At 41.3% G+C, this 27,836-nt stretch overlaps 5 protein-coding genes and 1 long non-coding RNA gene across 10 annotated transcripts; 1 reads left to right on the top strand and 5 right to left on the bottom strand.

The window, feature by feature from the left end:
- Positions 1 to 245: 245 nt before the first annotated feature.
- On the bottom strand, positions 246 to 4,228 carry LOC115692104 (uncharacterized). 2 transcript variants are annotated; one of them, XM_056307894.1, is made up of 6 exons: positions 4,061 to 4,228; positions 3,113 to 3,485; positions 2,871 to 2,977; positions 1,788 to 2,298; positions 1,121 to 1,239; positions 246 to 941 (listed from the first exon to the last, which is right to left on the bottom strand). In XM_056307894.1, the coding sequence occupies exons 2-6, from the start codon at positions 3,356 to 3,358 to the stop codon at positions 740 to 742; spliced, it is 1,185 nt and encodes a 394-aa protein (XP_056163869.1). In that variant the 5' UTR covers positions 3,359 to 3,485; positions 4,061 to 4,228; the 3' UTR covers positions 246 to 739. The 2 variants fall into 2 exon arrangements, with proteins under 2 accessions (XP_056163869.1, XP_056163868.1); XM_056307893.1 differs by having other exon boundaries at positions 3,113 to 3,420; positions 4,061 to 4,226.
- Positions 4,229 to 6,148: 1,920 nt separating this feature from the next.
- LOC130137134 (cationic amino acid transporter 5-like) lies at positions 6,149 to 8,340 on the bottom strand. The gene has a single exon (XM_056307897.1). The coding sequence runs from the start codon at positions 8,210 to 8,212 to the stop codon at positions 6,407 to 6,409; it is 1,806 nt and encodes a 601-aa protein (XP_056163872.1). The 5' UTR covers positions 8,213 to 8,340; the 3' UTR covers positions 6,149 to 6,406.
- A 3,077-nt stretch (positions 8,341 to 11,417) lies between these two features.
- On the bottom strand, positions 11,418 to 13,539 carry LOC115666352 (uncharacterized). 3 transcript variants are annotated; one of them, XM_056307887.1, is made up of 4 exons: positions 13,390 to 13,539; positions 12,444 to 12,751; positions 12,202 to 12,308; positions 11,418 to 11,629 (listed from the first exon to the last, which is right to left on the bottom strand). In XM_056307887.1, exons 2-4 carry the CDS (start codon positions 12,687 to 12,689, stop codon positions 11,425 to 11,427), a joined length of 558 nt encoding a protein of 185 aa, XP_056163862.1. In that variant the 5' UTR covers positions 12,690 to 12,751; positions 13,390 to 13,539; the 3' UTR covers positions 11,418 to 11,424. The 3 variants fall into 3 exon arrangements, with proteins under 3 accessions (XP_056163862.1, XP_056163863.1, XP_056163861.1); XM_056307888.1 differs by lacking the exon at positions 13,390 to 13,539 and adding an exon at positions 13,285 to 13,357 and having other exon boundaries at positions 12,444 to 12,936; XM_056307886.1 differs by lacking the exon at positions 13,390 to 13,539 and having other exon boundaries at positions 12,444 to 13,247.
- Positions 13,540 to 15,856: 2,317 nt separating this feature from the next.
- Positions 15,857 to 17,630, bottom strand: LOC130137135 (cationic amino acid transporter 5-like). Its single transcript, XM_056307898.1, has 2 exons — positions 16,260 to 17,630; positions 15,857 to 16,123 (listed from the first exon to the last, which is right to left on the bottom strand). The coding sequence occupies exons 1-2, from the start codon at positions 17,541 to 17,543 to the stop codon at positions 16,100 to 16,102; spliced, it is 1,308 nt and encodes a 435-aa protein (XP_056163873.1). The 5' UTR covers positions 17,544 to 17,630; the 3' UTR covers positions 15,857 to 16,099.
- A 3,158-nt stretch (positions 17,631 to 20,788) lies between these two features.
- On the bottom strand, positions 20,789 to 23,039 carry LOC130137113 (uncharacterized). Its single transcript, XM_056307863.1, has 4 exons — positions 22,767 to 23,039; positions 21,805 to 22,177; positions 21,563 to 21,669; positions 20,789 to 20,993 (listed from the first exon to the last, which is right to left on the bottom strand). Exons 2-4 carry the CDS (start codon positions 22,048 to 22,050, stop codon positions 20,789 to 20,791), a joined length of 558 nt encoding a protein of 185 aa, XP_056163838.1. The 5' UTR covers positions 22,051 to 22,177; positions 22,767 to 23,039.
- Positions 23,040 to 23,354: 315 nt separating this feature from the next.
- On the top strand, positions 23,355 to 27,331 carry LOC130137120 (uncharacterized). Of its 2 annotated transcripts, none has more exons than XR_008815757.1 (3): positions 23,355 to 23,555; positions 23,647 to 23,739; positions 27,092 to 27,331. It is a non-coding gene; the product is annotated as an uncharacterized LOC130137120 (long non-coding RNA). The 2 variants fall into 2 exon arrangements; XR_008815756.1 differs by having other exon boundaries at positions 23,359 to 23,555; positions 27,144 to 27,331.
- Positions 27,332 to 27,836: the final 505 nt, after the last annotated feature.

Here is a 27,836-nt window from a genome sequence, read left to right as displayed (position 1 = left end):
AAACTGAGTAATTCAACAAAAAGACAGGGATGCGTGCTCGAGTTGGGTTTTTCCTTCTTTTTTTTAAGATGAAAATTGCCACAATGCACGACCAAGTGTTTAGGAGTCTTGACAGGATGGAGGTTTCACAAACATCACACACAACTTCAATTAGACGACTCCGAGACTTCCATCTGCTCTCTAAGCTTATGCACCACGGCCTCAATACATTTCCAGAAGAACATCCATTGAAGGGCATTCTACCATTAGAGAAACAGTTTGTCGCATTGTGAAAATATCCAATCTTGGCTACATAAACAGACACAAAAATCATACTTTTCAGCAGCAGCATACCTCATGCTCTGGCCCTCAGGATGCCGATTTTTCTTAAACGGTGGAGCTACATAAGAGTATAAGAACTCGTCTAGAAGTGATGCGTCATCTCCTTGCTCAGTTGCTGACCTGTGGGAGCGGTCTTTGACCCCCAAGAGCACATGTCCTTGGTGAAGCCCTCATGGTGGACCAATACCATATAGTACATTTTAAGTGGTCTTCCCAGACTCCAAATTTTCAATTTGATAATTAGCATGGTCAAGGAAACTAGGGTCATGAGTGACAAAACAAAAGGTGAAAGAAGAGAAACGAGTCTAAACAAAGTTTCAAGACACAAACATGAATCTTACCTGCTTGAGGTGAAGGTTTGATTCTTCAGTTGCAGGGGGATTGAAGCAACATTTGGTGAATAGTTCCATCATCACAATCACTTTGCAACACCTACAATATACGCATTCCACGAATCTTGTTGTTCAAAGCTCTTAACCTCTTCATACTTCACGTCCTTTCCAATGCCAAATCCCTCTACACTCTTAATATTTTCAGAGTCAGGCATCTGCCTAATCCAAAAATGGACAGACTGAAAGCCAGCCTCTTCTAGACAGTCTTTAATTTCAGGTAACGACCACCTGCAGTGATGCGAGACTGGCTATTATATCTTCCAAACTTCACTAAAAACTAGTTTCATAAATTGAAAAGCATATGCATGACACTTCATTATATTAAAAAACATTTCAGGGTTGCCCCACTTCAAAGATATAGAGATACTTAATAAGTGGAGGAAATCTAGCTTAAAAGAAACCCTTACAGTCTCCAGCTGTATGAAAAGGCATGAGGCAGCTTCTTCTGTGGCTTTTGAAGATGAAAGTGGAGGCTAATCCTTGTTTTCCGCTCAATCATGTCGAATTCAGCTTGCTCCCACACGTACTGCACATTTTAATTAGAGCATTTCAATCAACAGTCGGTTCAAAGCATCATCAATTTGTACTTCCCCCATCATTACCAAAGAAGTAGAACACATCTACCAGCAAAAAGTAAGCTCATCCAATATAATTCTAGCTCCCATCACTTGTGCTATGAACCCTTTTTCTTTTCCACAGTACCAATGGTTTTCAACACACTCAAAACAACGAAAAGGGTGCTACATGATTCATCGAAGAAGAAGAAGAAGAAGAAGAAGAGAGAGAGAGAGAGAGAGATTCAATTCCAGAAAATAGGAGAATGACTGTATTCTAGTGACATATGCATCTCCTTTATCCGACATGCTTATCTAGAGCTAGATTTTAATACCCTAGGAAAATTAAGACTACACACCTCTTTCGCATTTTGTACAAGTCTTATTTAGATACCGGTGGAGAACTCAAATGGTATTCATAAAGATGATAACTCATTACACAGATCAAGTAATCGATTGTAATCCTGAGCATACTCTTCTGTCAAACAAGTTACTCCATGAAGAAATGCAATATGTGTACCTTGAAATTGGCAAATCTCCTTTGAAGCCTTAACTTTTGCTCCGATGATGTGCCACCGTACAAATCCATAACAAATATACCTCCTCTTCTGGACAAGAAACCTAAAACATGCTTGAAATACATAACCAGGTCTTTACGTTTATGGAGGCAGCAACAGCTGTAGTTGAAAGCGCATACTATGTCCCTCCCAGGGAGTTGTTTAGAACTTATATTCAAAGGCATCATATGCGGAGGGCTTATAGAATCAACTTGCAAACTGGATTGTTGATCGTCAATTCTTGGACCCTCTTCACTTGGATCTAGTCTAATAGTTCTTATGCAATCTCCAGGCTCAAAATTGACAAGCTTGGCCTCACAAGGTTGAAGAACATTTCCATGAAAAAGGGAAATTCTTGAGTAACTGTCAGCTCCAATGGCATTTACGTTGTTCTCCATACACCAATTTAATGCCTCGAGGTCTAAATCCAACCCCACAGCAGTGCGCCTTGGGTCATTTCGGAGCCACTCTGTGCTGTCAAATGCACAAAAGAATGAAATGTTGGTCGATACAAATGCAACACTAATCAAGCAATAAGGGAAACATCATCAGTCTACTAACTGACCAGATGATCAAAGAGATGTGCCAATCAAAGTTTCGGTTTTCCGGATCGTTCTTTGATATCATTCATAAATTTAATGTGCATGAGATGGAACATTTTTCAAATATCCGAAGAAGAATCAAAGTTCTCCATAATTCACATTCAAAAACAAACTGCAAATTGATTTAAGAGTAAGCAATTAAATGACCAACACGAACCTATTTCTTTCACCAAGATACGAAGACGTCTCCATAACCAAGTCACCAAATTGCAGAAGCAAACAAAATTACAGGCACAATAAAAGAAGGATCAAGAACAGCAGTCCAGTTTGAATAAGTGATGTCAGTGAACATATACTTTATTGAACATCCAATCGCAATTAGTTTCTAATACTCTGATTTTAAGGAAACTAGGATGCATTCAATATTGATTGTATTATTTTCTGGTGAATTTATATAACTTGGTCATCAAGGATGACTAGAGTGACCAAAAGTGTTTAATATACCTAAGAAGAGCAGTCCCACAAAAATCTTCTTGAAGATGGAGGGGCTGCCTTCCACCAACATACATGAGAAAAAATTTCTGCAAATAGCTTATATCTCCTTTGGGCGACTGCATTCAAAGAGAAATACAAGGAAAACTCATTACAGTTCTACGAGCACGAAATTGTTAGAAGGAATTCAATTTTATGCATAAATCTTTTCTCAGGAAGAAATTGAAACTAGACAGAGTCGAAGAACCGCAGACCTGGACAGATTGTTGGTAGAGGAGGAATTTTGATGGAATGTCTAGTGATGGACTTCGGCTGTCATGTTCTTGCTCTTGTTCTTCCTCCTCCACCTCCTCTTCCTCATCCTCTTCATCGGAAAGAGGAGGCTTCGAAGCTGAGGGCAAGTTTTCGTAACTGAAACTATCCTCTCCTCCTTCAAGATAATGAGAGGCTTCTCTGCGAGGGTGTCTTTGGTGTCTCTGCTTCTTCTCTCGCTTCCCCATCTCCTGGAATGACCAATACCACGCCTATGGTGCAGACAAGTTCCTCAATGTCTTATATTGGCCTGTGAAGATTGTGAAGTTCACCATGATCCATTATTACCCTCATCAGGTAACAAATCTCGGACAACTGATAGAAAGAAAACAACATGTCCGTTCTCCATTACTGTAAAAGGATTACCACCCATGGGAGATGCTACATGATTGAGTGTACAGGTGTGGATGTAAAACCTTTGATGAGGAACTGCCACTGGACAAAATTGAGCCAATTTCACATAAATAAACATCTTATCCCATGACTTGACGAGCTAATTACAAGGCCCGTTGTCTCGCAAACATGACCAATTGACCTGGAAATTGGGTTCACATATGCAAATTAATTTCCAATTGGTTCTCATTCTCAATGTGGGTCAATCTTGCATCCAGTGAAACCTTTATTTGTTTTCCCCCAACAAGTTCTAACAGTTAACAACAAGAGATCACACAAACTAAATGTTATGACCCATTGAACTCACATTTCTCCTGATTAATGCAAGTATTTGAAGAGCTTTAAGCAAAAGAAATTCTAGAAACCATTTCAAGGAAACGAAATAAAAACCCTTTCTTGAACAAGCCCAGAAGATGCTCCCACGTAAACACCGAACAACCGGAGAAAGAAAGAACCTAAAGGGCTTGAGACTTGAGAGACAGAGAGAGACGATAAACCTGGTGATGGCAGCGGCGAGGGGTTTAGGCTACGGAGAGACGAGCAGAGTGGCAAGAGAGCAGAGGTTGAACTGGGGTGAGAATTAGAAAGGGTTTCTGTTCTGTTCAGGTTGTATTTGGCTTGGGAAAAATGCGCACTAAAACATAGAGCATTCACATAAACAAAAATAATATGGGAAAATTTCAAATAAACACATGAAGTATCATCATTTTCTTATAAAAGGACCCGAAATGGATCTTGTTTGAAAAAAAAAAAGCTTGAAGTGGTCGTGGCAATTTCAAATAAGAGTTTGACCTCGCCGACTAGCTAAATAATGGCTGATCAAAGGTTATTAAAAGGATTTTAACCTAAAATTTAGTTAAATTAAATTAAAAAATTTAAAGGCTTTAAAAAACATATAGATGGAGTGGCTACTGCCCCATCGCCGGTAGGGTGTCGGCGATGGCCGGTCAAGTCACTGGCACCTCGGCGAGGTTGCTACCTCATCGCCTCGCCCAGCCACTGGTGAGGTTCGCTCTCGCCGAATCTAGTAGGAGCTTACTGTCGGGTGAGGGCACACCTCACCAGTGGTTGGGCGTGGTCGACGTCACCATGGGCAGGCAAGGTCGAGCTCGTCTCACCGGTCCTCGCCTCTGGCCAGTCGCCTTGATCCAGCAATCGGCGTAAGGAAGAAGGAAGGAAAAATAAATAAAAAATCAATTAAAATATTATCAAAAATTGTCTACGTCAGCGCCGCACGTCCATCGCTGATCATGCCACGTCAATGCCGGCCGGCCAAAATTGACCAGATAGATTGAATTAGCATAAATGCAAAATATTTAGGACTCAATTGGCACAAAAAAAAAATTTCCAACTTAATTGGTACAATTATAAATTTAGGACCTTTTTGATAATTTTCGCACGCGGGACAAGCGAGTTTGTTTCTAGATTCACTGGAAATGCCAAGCAACTTTGTTTCACCTTTTGTTACTTTATTTGTACCTATAAAACTGTTTGATTGCAGTTTTATTCATCCGGCTCTAACCCCGTTGCTCATACTCAATCACGGAATTAGAACATGCGATGAGAAGTGCTTCTTCCATCGCGAAGAACAACGAGAGCAAATCGAATCGAAATTACCCTAGGAGATTGTTTTATTCGTCATTTTTGAGGGTATGATTGTTGCTCATCTACATTTGCTGAAGCGCCGCGGGAAGGGACCGACCAAGAAGGGCCAAGGGAGACCGTGCTGTGAAGCGCAGCAAATAAAACTGGGATGCTCACATTGGATGAATATGTTCCGTTAATCTTAGCTCTCTTTTTCCTTCCCCATTTTGTAATGAATGTGTTCTGGCGAATTAAACGGGACGTGTCATTGAATAGCATTTGAGCCACCGCTTTGCTTTGTCTGTATGACTTTGTACCATTAAAATCAGCCTTCGTTAATCAGTTTGCCTGGTGCGATGCAACCATGGACTCTAGAGTGCCGGTACCTCTCTGCCTTGGGAAACTGCGATTGGGTTAAACTCTTACTTTCAACCTTCCGAATCGATTGTGGGCACGCGTCACGATCTCAGCTGGATTGCAAATGTTGATTGTCTCGTGTGGTTACAAGAAACGTGTGGTTACTAATCCAAAGTATGAGATACATCTCTTGTAATTCCAAGTCAAGTGCCCTGCTTTCATCAGTTACGAAAACCACTTCAGGAGCCAGTGGGCATGTAGTCCAACAAAAGAAGCAAGAGAAATCTCAGTGTACAATACAAGTCCCTCTCGAATCGAATTGGAAGCTTTTGGATTCGTTCCGTGTTTACCTGGCATGTTGGTTTGCATGCATCAGAAGGAACAAGAAACCAGTGGAAATGCATCTTAGTCAAGTGTCGGGGTGCTGAGTGATTTGATGTAGCAGTCGGAAATTCCTAAAGCATCAGTAAAAGCCAGAACTTGCTGGAGTGATGGTAGAATGTAACAGTTGTTATTGTGCATTGTGGTTCTTCTAGTATGACAAAATGTGTATAGAAGGTCAATAGCTATCTACGATAACTCTTGTGAGATCGATCGTCTGAGTCAAAGTTTGTGTTCTACTGGAACACGTCTCTTGGCACTGATTTCGGGTATTCTCGGTGAAATGAATGCAGAGAAGCTTCTCACCGACTGAAGAAATTTTGCTCAAGAGGCAGCTGCATAATGAAAGCATGTAAGGCTATGGAGATTAAATGGCAGAAACACTATTAACTCTATTGCTTCTGGCAAGGAAGAGACAGATTCTTGCTATGATCTATCTAAAACTTGCTGAAGTCTCTTCCTGATTTGTTTGTGCGCCCAAATGGCCGATAGATATTTAGAGCTCGAAAAGTGTGAGACTTTTAAGGGAAAGAAACATGTGCCTCCCTCGTGTTGCTTTGGCCTTCGTCTTCAATGTCCGCCTGCTGAGGTTTTGCCTCGGGTTGCTGTGGCTGATGTGCCATATCATAGGTTGCATGGAGCCCAAAGAGAATATAGTAAATGAGCATTACTATGGTGCATATTACAAATCGTAGGAAAGCTGCAGAACCCGATGAACTCATTAGAAACACATTTGTTGCTATAGACAATGATGGAAGCCATGGGACGAGAGGAACTCCCCAAGCTTTTGGCGTTCTCTGCTGTGGCAAGAACTTGTAAATCCCTAAAGTGCCCAAGAACCAAAGTGGTACAGTTACGCAATACCCAATCCAGCCATTTGGGTTCAATCCCCAGTAAGCTGAAGTTCCTATAGAGGATGCTACAATTATCAGCAAGAAAGCAACCAGCTTCGGCAGGTTCTGTCGAGGTGTTTTATCTCGTACATAGTATCTCCTCACAAGAACAGCGACTGCCATCATTGCGAAAATGAATAGCGTGCTTACAGATAACAAGCTTGCAAGTATGTCCAGGCCTGAGAAGAAAGCGATGAGAGCACTTGAAATGGTAATCAGAAGAGTTGCGTTGATGGGAGTTCTAGTTTTCGGGTGGACAAGGGCAAACCACGGCGGGATCATGTGGGCTCGCGCAATATGAGTGGTGTAACGTGCTTGGCCAAGGGCCCCAATAATAAGAACGGTTGTCATGCCCTTCAGAGCTCCAAGATCTACCAGATACTTCGCCCACCTCATTCCCACGCTTTGAAAAGCCACAGAGTAGGCTGCATTTTCGTCTAATTCAGTGTACTTCTGCATCATGCTAAGCGCAAGAGCCATCAAGCAGTATGTCACCGTGATGATCGACATAGATACGAGCAGTCCTATCGGTATATCTTTCGAGGGGTTCTTTGTTTCCTCAGCCATGTTCGATATAGTATCGAATCCAGTATACCCAAAATATACAACAGCCGCTGCTTGGAAGATCCCTTTAGGCCCGTAAGGCATAAAAGGTGTTAAATTAGAAGTGTCTGCATGAATGAATCCTGCAATTATGATGAAAAGAATTGCCACGGTGTTGATCACAGATGCTATCCAATTGATGCGCGAAGCCTGCCTTGTGCTGATCATTGCAATTGTGGCAGTAATAAACAGAACAGCAACGGCGATCGGGTCCAGGAGATTGTAACCGTTTTGAAGACTCGTATGAATGCGCAACGAGTTGGAGGGACGGTTCAGTAAGTTTGTGAAGTAGGAAGTCCAAGCCCTGGCAACTGCTGCAGTCCCAACAACGGTTTCCAGGAGTATGTTCCCTGCCGCTAGGAATGCAACGAAATCACCTAGTTCTACCCTCAAGTAAGCAAAAGATCCACCTGCCACGGGGATTTCTACTGCAAATTCCGTGTAGCAGAAGACTGAAAGCATTGCAGATGCACCCGCTACGACATACGACAGGACAATGGCTGGTCCGGCATGTTTATGAGCTTCTTGGCCAGTGAGCACAAAAATGCCTGCTCCGATGTGACCTCCCAATCCAACCCAAGTGAGATCCCACCAGTTTAGGCAACGTTTCATGTCGTTCTCGCTCCGTTTCCTGAGCTCCTCCAGCTCGACAACATCTTCCGACCTGCCTTTGATCCTATCCTTCAGCCGGAAACAAATTTGCGACAAGGCAGATCTATAGGTTCCCCAATTTTTGAAGGATTCTTCTGGGAAGAAATCTTGCTTGCTCCATCTCCAGTAACTTCTCTGTCCAACCTGATCATTTGTTGATTCTTCATTGAAACTATTCATGGTTTCACTGAATAGAGAAACTGAGATGGAAGTTTGAAATACTAGTTGGAAGCTCTATTCGCCATTACCCGATGGACATGTGATATTTGTAGGAGAAGACACGCTCAAATGTCTGACACCACTCTTTACCCCCTCCAATTCATGGCCCATCCTTTTTTACCGTCTTGTACAAAGCTTGGCAAGAGGTCGCAGTCTTTCGAAGTGGGACAGTTTTGGATGCTTGTTTCATAGGTAAGTGATGGTGGACTCACAGCCACAGGACTTTTCTGTGTTGCCTTGTGAACTGTCCATGTCCTTGGATATTATAATGCGTGATGCTCTTATCCTCTCGTAAAAGATCCTTGCTACTAGATTGCCTCGGTTACAACTAGAGGGTAGAGACAGCTTCATAAACTTGCAACAAACGAGTTGTTATGCTTCCCCTTTTGTGTTTCCCTCCCACGGTGTAGTCTCGCAAAAAGATAATTCCTACTCGATTGCATGTACTGCGCTCAATATGATATCATAACTTTTCGATCACTTATTTAAGTCCCTTTAACTTTTTTCATTTGAGTTTCTTTGGTCGCTTACTCGCTAAAAAAGCCGATGTGGCATCATTTAAAAAAAGGCACATGGAACCAATTTTATCTTTAAAAATAGTATCGTGTCACCATTTTCATCTATTCAAATTGGGACTAAATGTAATACCATACAAAAGATTTGTGACTTTCGGTCTACTCAATTGATAACCATGGCCTTTGGCAAGATTACGGGGCCATCCAGGATTCTGAAATGGTCTAAAAAGATATAAAACTCTTGGTGACAGAGACTTAAGACTCATTTTTGTCGAGGCGACTTCTTGTGCTGGTGTTGGGCAAATTTTTCCTCCCACGTGACCATTAATCCCAAGAAGCTTGGCTTTTGGGAAAATCAGTCAGAGAGGAGTGATATCAGCTGATAGCTGTGCGCGCCTCTTTGATCAGGACATGTTTGTCCCATTGCGCAGACTTTCTGGCCCACGACCTTGAAAAAGTCAGAAGTCCTCGGCGTTACCCCACTGTATTCGCAGAACGAAAGTCTCATGTCCACTTCATCAATCAATTCATCTATTCGACCAAAACAAAATCAATCATCTACTTCTTAAATTCCTTCCCAGCTCCCCCATTAGCTCACGACAGTGGATCTAAACAATATCATCTTCATTCTCCGTATGTAGTTTTTGTAGTAGGAAAAAAAGAGGGAAAAATAACATAAATGATTCATTAACTTTAGCCCAATGTGCAATGTCATTCCTAAACTTTTAATTTGTTCAATATGATCCTTGAACTTTTTATACATGCTCAATTTAATCCCTAGAATATATAAAAATATTCAACGTTGTTCTTTCATTAATTCGAGTTAACGGAATATATTGATTTGACTTCTAATCTGGTACGTTTAAACGGTAGATAAAAAATATGTTACAAGTGAATTTATAATAGTCCTTTTAAATTGTTTAATTTGAAAAAATGATTATCCATGTTATTTGATGAAGTGAATTTGTATATCCTTATTTGAGTTAAATATCTTACATGGATAACCCACGTGTAACGTTAATTTTTTTTACCACCGTTCAAACTTACCAGATTGGAAGTCAAATTAGTAATTCCGTTAACTTGAAGTAATGGATATTTTTATATAGTTTAGGGATTAAATTGAACATTTACAAAAAATTTAGGAAACACAATGAACAAATTAAAAGTTCAAGAACGACATTGCATGTTGAGCCAAAATAGAGAAATCATTTGTGTAAATATGCCAAAAAAGGATAATAACAGAGTGCCATGGTTCTTCCCAGTCAAAGACTAAATAAACCAAAGTGATGAAGAGAAGGGACCGGAGCAACTTATCGGTGCAGCCTTTTGTAGTTGCTGTGATTGTTGATAAGTGTTGTAACCATTATGAGTTAATGGCCCAACATTAGTACACGTGTAACCGTTATGTGTTCATGGCTCAACATTAGTGCACGTTTAACCGTTATGTGTTGATGGCTCAACATAAGTGCACATGTAACCGTTATTTTCTCTCGTCTATAAATAAATGTGTCTTCTGAGTTCAAAGTAGACATAGAGAAAGAATTCCTCGAAGTACATCTACAGCGTCTCTTGAGTTTTCTCTTCAACAACATTCCTCAAGTGTGCCGGTTTCAATAAGTGTTCGATAGAGTCCTGCTCGTATAGTGCTAATACAAACAGGTTCGAGGTGTTGTATCTTAGGAAGCATAGTTCGTGAAGCTGCTTAGCACCGTTGGCAGAAACTAATCGCCTTAGAGAGATTCGGCTAGTCGTACCTCACCTCCTGTTTTACTTTTATTATCACTTTCTCAAATTTATTCTGGTTACAACAAACAGTGTTACATAATTTGTTCTTCTATTTTTTTCCAACAATCTTAAGGCGATTAGCTTACTGTTTGTTGTTTTTATCAGAAAATCGAGATGGCTGATAACAATCAAGTACCCAATGATATCCAAAATGTTTCTGGAGACGTTCCTATGGTCGTTTTAACTGGTGAGGTTCAGACCTCGTGGCCTAGTGTTGTGGTAGCAAAGCGACGAGCCTTCAGGCTGAAATCATTTATGGTGATATGGGTGCAAGTCGTTTAACTGACATACCCGGGACTGTTTTTCACAACAGTACAGGCCAAATGGCGTATGGTTCAATTCCTGGAGAAATGGTTCAACAAGCTTAGCCTAATTTGATGGTACCATCTCCAGTAACACCGAATGAGAAACCGGAGAAATTCGCCGGTGCAGGCTTTAAGCAGTGGCAGAAGAAGATTCTTCTATTTGACCACGTTGAATCTGATCAAATACTTATCGGAGATGTGCTCGATAATTAGCCAAAATGAGCAAAATGTCACGACGCTTGGGGAGTTGGAGGCTTGAAAGCATGGGGACTTTCTATGCCAAAACTATATCCTTAACTGTTTGGTAAATTCTCTATACAATGTTTATTGTAACATTAAAACTACTAAACAGTTATGGGAGTCCTTAGAAAAGAAATACAAAACTGAGGACGCGGGCACCAAGAAATTTGTGGTTGCCAAATTCTTGGATTTCAAGATGGTGGATTCTAAATTTGTCATGAATCAAGTCCAGGAATTGCAAATAATTCTGAACGACATATTTGCTGAGGGAATGAAACTTAGTGAATCATTCCAAGTGGCAGCTATTATTGAAAACCTGGCCACCGGGCTAAGGATTGCAAGAAGCGCCCAAGGAAAGGCAAAGGCGGTGGTACAACCAAACAACTGAATCTGACAGAGCAGGAAGATAATGAGAGACTGATTGCTGTGGTTGTGTCTGAGGTGTCCTTGGTGTCAAACAATACCTATTGGTGGTTGGACACAAGTGCCACAAATCACATTTGTGCCTTGGGTCATTTCGGAGCCACTCTATGCTGTCAAATGCACAAAAGAATGAAATGTTGGCCGATACAAATGCAACGCTAATCAAGCAATAAGGGAAACATCATCAGTTTACTAACTGACTAGATGATCAAAGAGATGTGCCAATCAAAGTTTCGGTTTTCCGGATCGTTCTTTGATATCATTCATAAATTTAATGTGCATGAGATGGAACATTTTTCAAATATCCGAAGAAGAATCAAAGTTCTCCATAATTCACATTCAAAAACAAACTGCAAATTGATTTAAGAGTAAGCAATTAAATGACCAACACGAACCTATTTCTTTCACCAAGATACGAAGACGTCTCCATAACCAAGTCACCAAATTGCAGAAGCAAACAAAATTACAGGCACAAATAAAGAAGGATCAAGAACAGCAGTCCAGTTTGAGTAAGTGATGTCAGTGAACACATACTTTATTGAACATCCAATCGCAATTAGTTTCTAATACTCTGATTTTAAGGAACCTAGGATGCATTCAATATTGATTGTATTATTTTCTGGTGAATTTATATAACTTGGTCATCGAGGATGACTAGAGTGACCAAAAGTGTTTAATATACCTAAGAAGAGCAGTCCCACAAAAATCTTCTTGAAGATGGAGGGCCTGCCGTCCACCCACATACATGAGAAAAAATTTCTGCAAATAGCTTATATCTCCTTTGGGCGACTGCATTCAAAGAGAAACACAGGGAAAACTCATTAAAGTTCTACGAGCACGAAATTGTTAGAAGGAATTCAATTTTATGCATAAATCTTTTCTCAGGAAGAAATTGAAACTAGACAGAGTCGAAGAACCGCAGACCTGGACAGATTGTTGGTAGAGGAGGAATTTTGATGGAATGTCTAGTGATGGACTTTGGCTGTCATGTTCTTGCTCTTGTTCTTCCTCCTCCACCTCCTCTTCCTCATCCTCTTCATCGGAAAGAGGAGGCTTCGAAGCTGAGGGCAAGTTTTCGTAACTGAAACTATCCTCTCCTCCTTCAAGATAATGAGAGGCTTCTCTGCGAGGGTGTCTTTGGTGTCTCTGCTTCTTCTCTCGCTTCCCCATCTCCTGGAATGCCCAATACCACGCCTATGGTGCAGACAAGTTCCTCAATGTCTTATATTGGCCTGTGAAGATTGTGAAGTTCACCATGATCCATTATTACCCTCATCAGGTAACAAATCTCGGACAACTGATAGAAAGAAAACAACATGTCCGTTCTCCATTACTGTAAAAGGACTACCACCCATGGGAGATGCTACATGATTGAGTGTACAGGTGTGGATGTAAAACCTTTGATGAGGAACTGCCACTGGACAAAATTGAGCCAATTTCACATAAATAAACATCTTATCCCACGACTTGACGAGCTAATTACAAGGCCCGTTGTCTCCCAAACATGACCAATTGATCTGGAAATTGGGTTCACATATGCAAATTAATTTCCAATTGGTTCTCATTCTCAATGTGGGTCAATCTTGCATCCAGTGAAACCTTTATTTGTTTTCCCCCAACAAGTTCTAACAGCTAACAACAAGAAATCACACAAACTAAAAGTTATGACCCATTGAGCTCACATTTCTCCTGATTAATGCAAGTATTTGAAGAGCTTTAAGCAAAAGAAATTCTAGAAACCATTTCAAGGAAACGAAATATAAACCCTTTCTTGAACAAGCCCAGAAGATGCTCCCACGTAAACACCGAACAACCGGAGAAAGAAAGAACCTAAAGGGCTTGAGGCTTGAGAGAGAGAGAGACGATAAACCTGGTGATGGCGGCGGCGAGGAGTTTAGGCTACGGAGAGACGAGCAGAGTGGCAAGAGAGGAGAGGTTGAACTGGGGTGAGAATTAGAAAGGGTTTCTGTTCTGTTCAGGTTGTATTTGGCTTGGGAAAAATGCGCACTAAAACATAGAGCATTCACATAAACAAAAATAATATGGGAAAATTTCAAATAAACACATGAAGTATCATCATTTTCTTATAAAAGGACCTGAAATGGATCTTGTTTAAAAAAAAAAAAAGCTTGAAGTGGTCATGGCAATTTCAAATAAGAGTTTGACCTCACCGACTAGCTAAATAATGGCCGATCAAAGGTTATTAAAAGGATTTTAACCTAAAATTTAGTTAAATTAAATTAAAAAAATTTAAAGGCTTTAAAAAACATATAGGTGGAGTGGCTACTGCCCCATCGCCGGTAGGGCGTCAGCGATGGCCGGTCAAGTCACTGGCACCTCGGCAAGGTTGCTACCTCATCGCCTCGCGCAGCCACTGGTGAGGTTCGCTCTCGCCGGATCTAGCAGGAGCTTACTGTCGGTTGAGGGCACACCTCACCAGTGGTTGGGCGTGGTCGACGTCACCATGGGTAGGCAAGGTCGAGCTCGTCTCACCGGTCCTCACCTCTGGCCAGTCGCCTCGATCCAACAATCGGCCTGAGGAAAAAGGAAGGAAAAATAAATAAAAAATCAATTAAAATATTATCAAAAACTATCTACGTCAGCGCCGCATGTCCATCGCTGATCATGCCACGTCAGTGCCAGCCGGCTAAAATTGACCAGATAGATTGAATTAGCATAAATGCAAAATATTTAGGACTCAATTGGCACAAAAAAATATTTACAACTTAATTGGCACAATTATAAATTTAGGACCTTGTTGATAATTTTCCCACGCAGGACAAGCGAGTTTGTTTCTAGATTCACTGGAAATGCCAAGCAACTTTGTTTCACCTTTTGTTACTTTATTTGTACCTATAAAACTGTTTGATTGCAGTTTTATTCATCCGGCTCTAACCCCGTTGCTCGTACTCAAATCACGGAATTAGAACATGTGATGAGAAGTGCTTCTTCCATCGCGAAGAACAACGAGAGCAAATCGAATCGAAATTACCCTAGGAGATTGTTTTATTCGTCATTTTTGAGGGTATGATTGTTGCTCATCTACATTTGCTGAAGCGCCGCGGGAAGCGACCGACCAAGAAGGGCCAAGGGAGACTGTGCTGTGAAGCGCAGCAAATAAAACTGGGATGCTCACATTGGATGAATATGTTCCGTTAATCTTAGCTCTCTTTTTCCTTCCCCATTTTGTAATGAATGTGTTCTGGCGAATTAAACGGGACGTGTCATTGAATAGCATTTGAGCCACAGCTTTGCTTTGTCTGTATGACTTTGTACCATCAAAATCAGCCTTCGTTAATCAGTTTGCCTGGTGCCATGCAACCATGGACTCTAGAGTGCCGGTACCTCTGCCTTGGGAAACTGCGATTGGGTTAAACTCTTACTTTCAACCTTCCGAATCGATTGTGGGCACGCGTCACGATCTCAGCTGGATTGCAAATGTTGATTGTCTCGTGTGGTTACAAGAAACGTGTGGTTACTAAATCCAAAGTATGAGATACATCTCTTGTAATTCCAAGTCAAGTGCCCTGCTTTCATCAGTTACGAAAACCACTTCAGGAGTCAGTGGGCATGTAGTCCAACAAAAGAAGCAAGAGAAATCTCAGCGTACAATACAAGTCCCTTTCGAATCGAATTGGAAGCTTATGGATTCGTTCCGTGTTTACCTGGCATGTTGGTTTGCATGCATCAGAAGGAACAAGAAACCAGTGGAAATGCATCTTAGTCAAGTGTCGGGGTGCTGAGTGATTTGATGTAGCAGTCGGAAATTCCTAAAGTATCAGTAAAAGCCAGAACTTGCTGGAGTGATGGTAGAATGTAACAGTTGTTATTGTGCATTGTGGTTCTTCTAGTATGACAAAATGTGTATAGAAGGTCAATAGCTCTGTACGATAACTCTTGTGAGATCGATCGTCTGAGTCAAAGTTTTGTGTTCTACTGGAACACGCCTCTTGGCACTGATTTCAGGTATTCTCGGTGAAATGAATGCAGAGAAGCTTCTCACCGACTGAAGAAATTTTGCTCAAGAGGCAGCTGCATAATGAAAGCATGTAAGGCTATGGAGATTAAATGGCAGAAACACTATTAACTTTATTGCTTCTGGCAAGGAAGAGACAGATTCTTGCTATGATCTATCTAAAACTTGCTGAAGTCTTTTCCTGATTTGTTTGTGCGCCTAAATGGCCGATAGATATTTAGAGCTCGAAAAGTGTGAGACTTTTAAGGGAAAGAAACATGCGCCTCCCGCGTGTTGCTTTGGCCTTCGTCTTCAATGTCCGCCTGCTGAGGTTTTGCCTCGGGTTGCTGTGGCTGATGTGCCATATCATAGGTTGCATGGAGCCCAAAGAGAAGATAGTAAATGAGCATTACTATGGTGCATATTACAAATCGTAGGAAAGCTGCAGAACCCGATGAACTCATTAGAAACACATTTGTTGCTATAGACAATGATGGAAGCCATGGAACGAGCGGAACTCCCCAAGCTTTTGGCGTTCTCTGCTGTGGCAAGAACTTGCAAATCCCTAAAGTGCCCAAGAACCAAAGTGGTACAGTTACGCAATACCCAATCCAGCCATTTGGGTTCAATCCCCAGTAAGCTGAAGTTCCTATAGAGGATGCTACAATTATCAGCAAGAAAGCAACCAGCTTCGGCAGGTTGTGTCGAGGTGTTTTATCTCGTACATAGTATCTCCTCACAAGAACAGCAACTGCCATCATTGCGAAAATGAATAGCGTGCTTACAGATAACAAGCTTGCAAGTATGTCCAGGCCTGAGAAGAAAGCGATGAGAGCACTTGAAATGGTAATCAGAAGAGTTGCGTTGATGGGAGTTCTAGTTTTGGGGTGGACAAGGGCAAACCACAGCGGGATCATGTGGGCTCGCGCAATATGAGTGGTGTAACGTGCTTGGCCAAGGGCCCCAATAATAAGAACGGTTGTCATGCCCTTCAGAGCTCCAAGATCTACCAGATACTTCGCCCACCTCATTCCCACGCTTTGAAAAGCCACAGAGTAGGCTGCATTTTCGTCTAATTCAGTGTATTTCTGCATCATGCTAAGCGCAAGAGCCATCAAGCAGTATGTCACCGTGATGATCGACATAGATACGAGCAGTCCTATCGGTATATCTTTCGAGGGGTTCTTTGTTTCCTCAGCCATGTTAGATATAGTATCGAATCCAGTATACCCAAAATATACAACAGCCGCTGCTTGGAAGATCCCTTTAGGCCCGTAAGGCATAAAAGGTGTTAAATTAGAAGTGTCTGCATGAATGAATCCTGCAATTATGATGAAAAGAATTGCCACGGTGTTGATCACAGATGCTATCCAATTGATGCGCGAAGCATGCCTTGTGCTGATCATTGCAATTGTGGCAGTAATAAACAGAACAGCAACGGCGATCGGGTCCAGGAGATTGTAACCGTTTTGAAGACTCGTATGAATGCGCAACGAGTTGGAGGGACGGTTCAGTAAGTTTGTGAAGTAGGAAGTCCAAGCCCTGGCAACTGCTGCAGTCCCAACAACGGTTTCCAGGAGTATGTTCCCTGCTGCTATGAATGCAACGAAATCACCTAGTTCTACCCTCAAGTAAGCAAAAGATCCACCTGCCACGGGGATTTCTACCGCAAATTCCGTGTAGCAGAAGACTGAAAGCATTGCAGATGCACCCGCTACGACATACGACAGGACAATGGCTGGTCCGGCATGTTTATGAGCTTCTTGGCCAGTGAGCACAAAAATGCCTGCTCCGATGTGACCTCCCAATCCAACCCAGGTGAGATCCCACCAGTTTAGGCAACGTTTCATGTCGTTCTCGCTCCGTTTCCTGAGCACCTCGAGCTCGACAACATCGTCCGACCTGCCTTTGATCCTATCCTTCAGCCGGAAACAAATTTGCGACAAGGCAGATCTATAGGTTCCCCAATTTTTGAAGGATTCTTCTGGAAAGAAATCTTGCTTGCTCCATCTCCAGTAACTTCTCTGTCCAACCTGATCATTTGTTGATTCTTCATTGAAACTATTCATGGTTTCACTGAATAGAGAAACTGAGATGGAAGTTTGAAATACTAGTTGGAAGCTCTATTCGCCATTACCCGATGGACACGTGATATTTGTAGGAGAAGACACGCTCAAATGTCTGACACCAGTTTTTCCCCCCTCCAATTCATGGCCCATCCTTTTTTACCGTCTTGTACAAAGCTTGGCAAGAGGTCGCAGTCTTTCGAAGTGGGACAGTGTTGGATGCTTGTTTTCATAGGTATGTGATGGTGGACTGACAGCCACAGGACTTTTCTGAGTGCTGCCTTGTGAACTGTCCATGTCCTTGGATATTATAATGCGTGATGCTCTTATCCTCTCGTAAAAGATCCTTGCTACTAGATTGCCTCGGTTACAACTAGAGGGTAGAGACAGCTTCATAAACTTGCAACAAACGAGTTGTTATACTTCCCCTTTTGTGTTTCCCTCCCACGGTGTAGTCTCGTAAAAGATAATTCCTACTCAATTTCATGTATTGCGCTCAATATGATACCATAACTTTTCGATCACTTATTTAAGTCCCTTTAACTTTCTTCATTTGAGTTACTTTGATCGCTTACTCGCTAAAAAAGCCAACGTGGCATCATTTAAAAAATGGCACATTGAATCAATTTTATCTTTAAAAATAGTATCGCGTCACCATTTTCATCTATTCAAATTAGGATTAAATATAACACCATACGGAAGATTCGTTACTTTCGGTCTACTCAATTGATAACCATGGCCTTTAGCAAGATTATGGGGCCATCCAGGATTCTGAAATGGTCTAAAAAGATATAAAACTCTTGGTGAGAGAGACTTAAGACTCATTTTTGTCGAGGCGACTTCTTGTGCTGGTGTTGGGCAAATTTTTCCTCCCACGTGACCATTAATCCCAAGAAGCTTGGCTTTTGGGAAAATCGGTCAAAGAGAGGAGTGATATCAGCTGATAGCTGTGCGCGCCTCTTTGATCAGGACATGTTTGTCCCATTGCGCAGACTTTCTGGCCCACGACCTTGAAAAAGTCAGAAGTCCTCGGCGTTACCCCACTGTATTCGCAGAACGAAAGTCTCATGTCCACTTCATCAATCAATTCATCTATTCGACCAAAACAAAATCAATCATCTACTTCTCAAATTCCTCCCCAGCTCCCCCATTAGCTCACGACAATGGATCTAAACAATATCATCTTCATTCTCCGTATGTAGTTTCTGTAGTAGGAAAAAAAGAGGGAAAAATAACATAAATGATTCATTAACTTTAGCCCAATGTGCAATGTCATTCCTAAATTTTTAATTTGTTCAATATGAACCATGAACTTTTAATGTGTTCGATATAGTCATTGAACTTTTTATACATGCTCAATTTAATCCCTAGAATATATAAAAATATTCAACGTTGTTCTTCCATTAATACAAGTTAACGGAATATATTGATTTGACTTCTAATCTGGTACGTTTGAACGGTAGATAAAAAATATGTTACAAGTGAATTTATAATAGTCCTTTTAAATTGTTTAATTTGAAAAAATGATTATCCATGTTATTTGATGAAGTGAATTTGTATATCCTTATTTGAGTTAAATATCTTACATGGCTAACTCACGTGTAACGTTGTTTTTTTTTACCACCGTTCAAACTTACCAGATTGGAAGTCAAATTAGTAATTCCGTTAACTTGAAGTAATGGATATTTTTATATAGTTTAGGGATTAAATTGAACATTTCTCAAAAATTTAGGAAACACAATGAACAAATTAAAAGTTCAAGAACGACATTGCATGTTGAGCCAAAATAGAAAAATCATTTGTGTAAATATGCCAAAAAAGGATAATAACAGAGTGCCATGGTTCTTCCCAGTCAAAGACTAAATAAACCAAAGTGATGAAGAGAAGGGACCGGAGCAACTTATCGGTGCAGCCTTTTGTAGTTGCTGTGATTGTTGATAAGTGTTGTAACCATTATGAGTTAATGGCCCAACATTAGTACACGTGTAACCGTTATGTGTTCATGGCTCAACATTAGTGCACGTTTAACCGTTATGTGTTGATGGCTCAACATAAGTGCACGTGTAACCGTTATTTTCTCTCGTCTATAAATAAATGTGTCTTCTGAGTTCAAAGTAGACATAGAGAAAGAATTCCTCGAAGTACATCTACAGCGTCTCTTGAGTTTTCTCTTCAACAACATTCCTCAAGTGTGCCGGTTTCAATAAGTGTTCGATAGAGTCCTGCTCGTATAGTGCTAATACAAACAGGTTCGAGGTGTTGTATCTTAGGAAGCATAGTTCGTGAAGCTGCTTAGCACCGTTGGCAGAAACTAATCGCCTTAGAGAGATTCGGCTAGTCGTACCTCACCTCCTGTTTTACTTTTATTATCACTTTCTCAAATTTATTCTGGTTACAACAAACAGTGTTACATAATTTGTTCTTCTATTTTTTTCCAACAATCTTAAGGCGATTAGCTTACTGTTTGTTGTTTTTATCAGAAAATCGAGATGGCTGATAACAATCAAGTACCCAATGATATCCAAAATGTTTCTGGAGACGTTCCTATGGTCGTTTTAACTGGTGAGGTTCAGACCTCGTGGCCTAGTGTTGTGGTAGCAAAGCGACGAGCCTTCCGGCTGAAATCATTTATGGTGATATGGGTGCAAGTCGTTTAACTGACATACCCGGGACTGTTTTTCACAACAGTACAGGCCAAATGGCGTATGGTTCAATTCCTGGAGAAATGGTTCAACAAGCTTAGCCTAATTTGATGGTACCATCTCCAGTAACACCGAATGAGAAACCGGAGAAATTCGCCGGTGCAGGCTTTAAGCAGTGGCAGAAGAAGATTCTTCTATTTGACCACGTTGAATCTGATCAAATACTTATCGGAGATGTGCTCGATAATTAGCCCAGATGAGCAAAATGTCACGACGCTTGGGGAGTTGGAGGCTTGAAAGCATGGGGACTTTCTATGCCGAAACTATATCCTTAACTGTTTGGTAAATTCTCTATACAATGTTTATTGTAACATTAAAACTACTAAACAGTTATGGGAGTCCTTAGAAAAGAAATACAAAACTGAGGACGCGGGCACCAAGAAATTTGTGGTTGCCAAATTCTTGGATTTCAAGATGGTGGATTCTAAATTTGTCATGAATCAAGTCCAGGAATTGCAAATAATTCTGAACGACATATTTGCTGAGGGAATGAAACTTAGTGAATCATTCCAAGTGGCAGCTATTATTGAAAACCTGGCCACCGGGCTAAGGATTGCAAGAAGCGCCCAAGGAAAGGCAAAGGCGGTGGTACAACCAAACAACTGAATCTGACAGAGCAGGAAGATAATGAGAGACTGATTGATGTGGTTGTGTCTGAGGTGTCATTGGTGTCAAACAATACCTATTGGTGGTTGGACACAAGTGCCACAAATCACATTTGTGCCTTGGGTCATTTCGGAGCCACTCTATGCTGTCAAATGCACAAAAGAATGAAATGTTGGCCGATACAAATGCAACGCTAATCAAGCAATAAGGGAAACATCATCAGTTTACTAACTGACTAGATGATCAAAGAGATGTGCCAATCAAAGTTTCGGTTTTCCGGATCGTTCTTTGATATCATTCATAAATTTAATGTGCATGAGATGGAACATTTTTCAAATATCCGAAGAAGAATCAAAGTTCTCCATAATTCACATTCAAAAACAAACTGCAAATTGATTTAAGAGTAAGCAATTAAATGACCAACACGAACCTATTTCTTTCACCAAGATACGAAGACGTCTCCATAACCAAGTCACCAAATTGCAGAAGCAAACAAAATTACAGGCACAAATAAAGAAGGATCAAGAACAGCAGTCCAGTTTGAATAAGTGATGTCAGTGAACACATACTTTATTGAACATCCAATCGCAATTAGTTTCTAATACTCTGATTTTAAGGAACCTAGGATGCATTCAATATTGATTGTATTATTTTCTGGTGAATTTATATAACTTCATCAAGGATGACTAGAGTGACCAAAAGTGTTTAATATACCAAAGAAGAGCAGTCCCACAAAAATCTTCTTGAAGATGGAGGGCCTGCCGTCCACCCACATACATGAGAAAAAATTTCTGCAAATAGCTTATATCTCCTTTGGGCGACTGCATTCAAAGAGAAACACAGGGAAAACTCATTAAAGTTCTACGAGCACGAAATTGTTAGAAGGAATTCAATTTTATGCATAAATCTTTTCTCAGGAAGAAATTGAAACTAGACAGAGTCGAAGAACCGCAGACCTGGACAGATTGTTGGTAGAGGAGGAATTTTGATGGAATGTCTAGTGATGGACTTTGGCTGTCATGTTCTTGCTCTTGTTCTTCCTCCTCCACCTCCTCTTCCTCATCCTCTTCATCGGAAAGAGGAGGCTTCGAAGCTGAGGGCAAGTTTTCGTAACTGAAACTATCCTCTCCTCCTTCAAGATAATGAGAGGCTTCTCTGCGAGGGTGTCTTTGGTGTCTCTGCTTCTTCTCTCGCTTCCCCATCTCCTGGAATGCCCAATACCACGCCTATGGTGCAGACAAGTTCCTCAATGTCTTATATTGGCCTGTGAAGATTGTGAAGTTCACCATGATCCATTATTACCCTCATCAGGTAACAAATCTCGGACAACTGATAGAAAGAAAACAACATGTCCGTTCTCCATTACTGTAAAAGGACTACCACCCATGGGAGATGCTACATGATTGAGTGTACAGGTGTGGATGTAAAACCTTTGATGAGGAACTGCCACTGGACAAAATTGAGCCAATTTCACATAAATAAACATCTTATCCCACGACTTGACGAGCTAATTACAAGGCCCGTTGTCTCCCAAACATGACCAATTGATCTGGAAATTGGGTTCACATATGCAAATTAATTTCCAATTGGTTCTCATTCTCAATGTGGGTCAATCTTGCATCCAGTGAAACCTTTATTTGTTTTCCCCCAACAAGTTCTAACAGCTAACAACAAGAAATCACACAAACTAAAAGTTATGACCCATTGAGCTCACATTTCTCCTGATTAATGCAAGTATTTGAAGAGCTTTAAGCAAAAGAAATTCTAGAAACCATTTCAAGGAAACGAAATATAAACCCTTTCTTGAACAAGCCCAGAAGATGCTCCCACGTAAACACCGAACAACCGGAGAAAGAAAGAACCTAAAGGGCTTGAGACTTGAGAGAGAGAGAGAGAGAGAGAGAGAGAGACGATAAACCCGGTGATGGCAGCGGCGAGGGGTTTAGGCTACGGAGAGACGAGCAGAGTGGCAAGAGAGCAGAGGTTGAACTGGGGTGAGAATCAGAAGGGTTTCTGTTCTGTTCAGGTTGTACCTTTTTTTTGGTCAAAAAAATCTCGATATTAATTTAACTGAAGAGTTCCTAAACAAAAACCCGGACGTAGAGGCATCCAAACATAGCAGGTCCCATAGAGATTGTGGAGGACGGGCTAACCACACAGACGAAAGGGTATTCATACGTTGGGCCTTCGCGGTTCAATCTGCTACTTGATTTGCGGACCGGCAACAATGAGCCAAGGAAATATTTGTAAATTGGTCCATAAGGAGCCTGGCCTCTTCTATTAAGATTTCCAGCTCCCACCGCACGTGTACTTTCCTCTGCACCGAATCTGTTGACTCTACACAGTCCGACTCTATCACCCGCTCGCTCTCTCTCTCCTCGACTGAAATCGCTTCAAAGCTTCGATCGGAGCCAAAGTTTACGTCTGAAGCGCCGACGAAGCTGGAACCTTCATGGCAAATCCATCTAGTAGAGCTCCCGTCTCATCTCTGAGGACCTTCAGTTGCGCCTTCGGTGGGATCCAATTCTTTGTCGATTGAGTCGTTTCTGTGTAAAGTTTCAAACTTTGATTGTTCCACTTGTTGAAATTTCCGAGCATCGTCCGCGCGGAGTCAATTAGGGTTCTTGAATTTGGCGGTTTTCTTCGGAATACAAAATCGTTCCTCGCTTTCTAGATAAACCATAAGATAGCCGCGACTGCATCGAAGGTAAGTGGGTTACCTGGCTCTAAAATCTGATCTTGGAACCATACCTCAATTCGCGTTAGATTTTGACGCGAAACTTGGATGTTTACTTCAGGATCTGTCCAAACCGAGTTTGTCCAAGAACAGAGCAAGAATAGGTGTTCCACTGATTCCTCTTCTTGATCACAGAAAGGGCATGCTGGCGTAGGTATGATTTTTCGCCTGTAAAGGTTCTCTGTTGTAGGAAGTGCATTTTGACATATGCTCCATAGAAAGATTTTAACTTTGGGGGGTGTCTTCATGTTCCAAATATGATGCCGAAGCTTGCGGGATGGCTGGAAAGATGATGATGCTTGCATTCTATGTTGTGGGTTGTCCTTCTCTCTAATCAAATTGTAGGAACTTTTAACTGAATAGGATCCTGATTTTGTAGCTGTCCACATCAGTTTATCCTGCGTAGCACGAGGATTGAGGGGAATGGCTAGGATTTCATTCACTGTTTGTTCATCAAAAAGTCTTCTGAGTTTGTGGGTATCCCAACTCATCTCTCCTTGTATGATTAATTCAGCAACTCTTGTAGGGTCACTCAAGTTTGCAGGTCCCCCTATAATTCCTTTTTTTAGCCATCTATCTTCTCGAATGTTAATGCTTTCTCCTGTACCCACTGACCATATCACTGATTCTGAGATATTTTCTCTCCCCATCAACAAACTTTGCCAACCCCAAGAGGGACGAGAACCCCTCCCTGCATGCCAGAATGAGCTTGAAGGAAAATAAATTCCTTTTAGAATTTGGCACCATAAAGATGATTGATTCTGAGATAACCTCCATGCTTGTTTTCCAAGCATTGCTCTGTTGAAAGCTATTAAGTCTCTGAATCCCATCCCCCCTTTATCTATTCTTGTTTTGAGCAGTTCCCATCTTTTCCAATGTAGACCTCTTCGTGATTCCCCACTCTTCCACCAAAACGCAGCAGTTCTTTTTTCTATAGACTGACATATCGACACTAGGATTTTGAAGATAGACATCGCATACTGCGGAAGAGCTTATATCACAGCTTTGGTTAAAATCTCCTTCCCCGCCTTCGAAATTAAGTTTTCTTTCCATCCCTCTAATTTCTTGTTCACTCTTGCTATAAGCCATGCAAACATTTCTTTTTTCGAGGCACCTCAATCCGAAGGAATCCCTAAATATTTCTTAGTCTTTTCTACTTCAGGGACTCGAAGTTCAGCTGCCATGTTTCTTCTCAATGATTATGGGCAGTTTGAGCAAAAAGAAATGCCAGATTTGTTCAAGTTTATTGCTTGCCCAGATGCAAAACAATATCGATTCAAAATCATTGCTAAATTCTGACATTCTTTCACATTTCCATCTAAGAAAAAAATAGTCATCGGCAAAAAGTAGGTGTGAAAGCACTGGACAAAACCTGTTCAACTTTATTCCCACTAGAGTACCCTTCTGAATTGCTTTTGTCATCGAAGCCGAGAGGGTGTTGGCCATTAAGATGAATAAGTAAGGGGACATGGGGTCTCCTTGCCGAATGCCTCTCAATGGTTGAAAATAGGGTAGTGGTTCGCCGTTAAACTTCACACTAAAGGATACCGAGGTAACACATTTCATAACTCTATTTACCCAGCATTCACTGAATCCCATCTTTAACAAACATGCCTCCAAAAAATCCCACTCCACTCTATCATACGCCTTTTTCATGTCTAATTTCAACACAGCCTGAAATTTTCTCCTTCTTTTTCTTATTCTCAATTGATGCAAAACTTCCTGCACTATCAAAATATTGTCTTGGATTTGCCTGCCTCCCACAAAAGCACTTTGTTCTCCTGCTATGAGTTCTGGAAGCCACGGTTTCAATCTATTTGCCAAGACTTTAGATATTATTTTGTAAGCAAAATTACACAGGCTAATTGGTCTGAAGTGGTCTAACCTTTCTGGATTCTGAACTTTTGGGACCAAAGTGATGTGAGTTCTGTTCAACTCTGGGTTAAGATGTCCGGATCTGAAAAAAGACTGTACTTCATCAAAAACTCCCTGTTTAATGTCCTCTCAATGGTGTTGATAAAACTGGCCTTTCAAACCATCCGACCCCGGCGCTTTTAAGGGACCCATCTGAAATACAGCATTATGGACTTCTCCCATTGTGATTTCAGCATTTAACGTTTGGTTCATCTCCGCTGTGACAATATTAGGGCATTGCTGCAAAACAGGGTCAAAATTCCGGGGACCCACTGAGTTGGTAGAGTTCTTTGAAAAAGTCCACTGTCATTTCTTTCAAGCTCTTTGTGTCCCGAACCCAGTAATCTTCAGCATTTTTTAGCATGGATATTCTATTCCTCTGCCTCCTTTGAATTGTGGTAGCATGAAAAAAATTTGTATTTTTATCCCCCCATTTCAGCCAACTAATTCTAGACCTTAGCCCCCAGTACATGTCCTCTTGTCGCCATAATTTCTCGATCTGTTCAGCCAGTTCTTTTTTCCTGCATAAATTGGTCGGCAACACTTGAGTGTTAACTATACCTTGCAGCTCCTCTTTCGAGAGCTTTATCTTCTCATGGCTATTCTGAAAATTTTCTTTACTCCATTTAGCCAATTCTGCAGCTACTACTCTGATTTTCTGCACTAAATTTTCCTCTTTCAAACTGGATAGGTTCCAAGTTCGCTTAATGATACTGCCACATTCCTCATGCTCTAGCCAAAAGGCTTCAAATTTAAAGATTTTCTTTCTTTTTACCTTTTCTGCTGATAATACCATTAGGAGGGGGCTGTGATCCAAGCCTATAGCTGGTAGTGCGTAGACTTCAGCTTCAGGAAATAAAACTCTGCGGTCGATGCTGCAAACAGCCCTATCAAAGTCTTTTTTTGACAAAATCCTTTCCCTTCGCGATTATTTGCCCACGTAAAAACGCAACCCTTGCTCTCCAAATCCATTAAACCACAAGCATTGAGGAAATCTCGAAATGCATTCATTCTATACATCTCTGTTGTTCTCATTCCCACCTTTTCCCAATGATACAACGTTTCATTAAAATCCCCTAAACACACCCATGGTAAGGTGTTGAGGGCACTCAATTCCTGAAGTTGTTCCCATAGTCTCATTCTTTCCTGGAAAATAGTTGGTGCATACACAAAGGTGACCCTAAAAAAGTTCCTCAGCTCAGCATCCTCCATTGTAACATCAATAAATTCATTTGTAGCTGAGTTTACACTCAAAGAAAACCCATCGTTCCACATTAGAGCTAACCCCCCACCGATTCCTACAGGGTTCACCACAAAGTAGTTTTGGAACTTTAGATTTCTGCTAGCTCTTCGAACCACTAGCTCTTGATTCTTGGTTTCCATTAAGAACACTACGTCGGGCCTATCTTGATCCACGAGTGCTCTTAAAGCTTGGACTGTCAAAGGTGTGCCCAACCCTTGACAATTCCAACATAAAAGCTTCAGTCAGGCAAAGGGGGAGCTACCTAGGATGTAGAGAATAGCTGTAGAGCCTTTTCTGTTTTTTCGCTAGATTTTATAGTTTTTTTTTTGTTGCTCTTTCTTTCTATCAGGCATTAGAACAAACGCTGGGTGTGCATTCACTCAGCAATGAAATATGGGCAGGGAACCACTCGAGTATCGGCATCACCGAGACGCTGCCAAAGGAACATCTCCTTCGCTGACGCACAACCAGCGGAGAACAAGACAGCACGGACGAAACAGATCGGCTTTGTCGCAGTCAGGGGGAATCGGCAAACCTTGAATGAAAAATCGATGAAGAAAGAAGTAAGTAAAGATGATGCGTTGAAGAAGGAGAAAACTCCAACAAAGTGGAGAGGTAGACTCCCGATGAGGGAGATGGAAGCTCTCGCGAAGGGGAGAGAGAGAGCTCTCACGAAGGAGAGGGAGAGGGGGGGGGTTAAAGAACCGAACTGATTGAGAGCGTTCAGGTTGTACTTGGCTCGGGAAAAATGCGCACTAAAACATAGAGCATTCAAATAAACAAAAATAATATGGGAAAATTTCATATAAACACGTGAAGTGTCATCGTTTTCTTAAAAAAAGACCCGAAATAGGTCTTGTTTAACACAAAAGGCTTGAAGTGGTCATGGCAATTTCAAATAAGAGTTTGACCTCGCTTGCCAGCTAAACAATGGCCAATCAAGGGCTATTAAAAAGATTTTAACCTAAATTTTAGTTGAATTAAATTAAAAATTAAAAAAATTAAAGGCTTTAAAAAAAATATAGCCGGAGTGGCTATTGTCCCATCGTCGGTAGGGTGTCGACAATGGCCAACCGGGTCACTGGCGCCTCAGC

This window comes from Syzygium oleosum, unplaced genomic scaffold (assembly GCF_021117445.2).
Source record: "Syzygium oleosum isolate NSW1041296 unplaced genomic scaffold, Sole_v2.1 Sole_v2.61, whole genome shotgun sequence".
Taxonomy (NCBI): domain Eukaryota; kingdom Viridiplantae; phylum Streptophyta; class Magnoliopsida; order Myrtales; family Myrtaceae; genus Syzygium; species Syzygium oleosum.
Note: the sequence above shows the minus strand (reverse complement) of the source record. Positions and strands in the feature narration are given on the sequence as shown.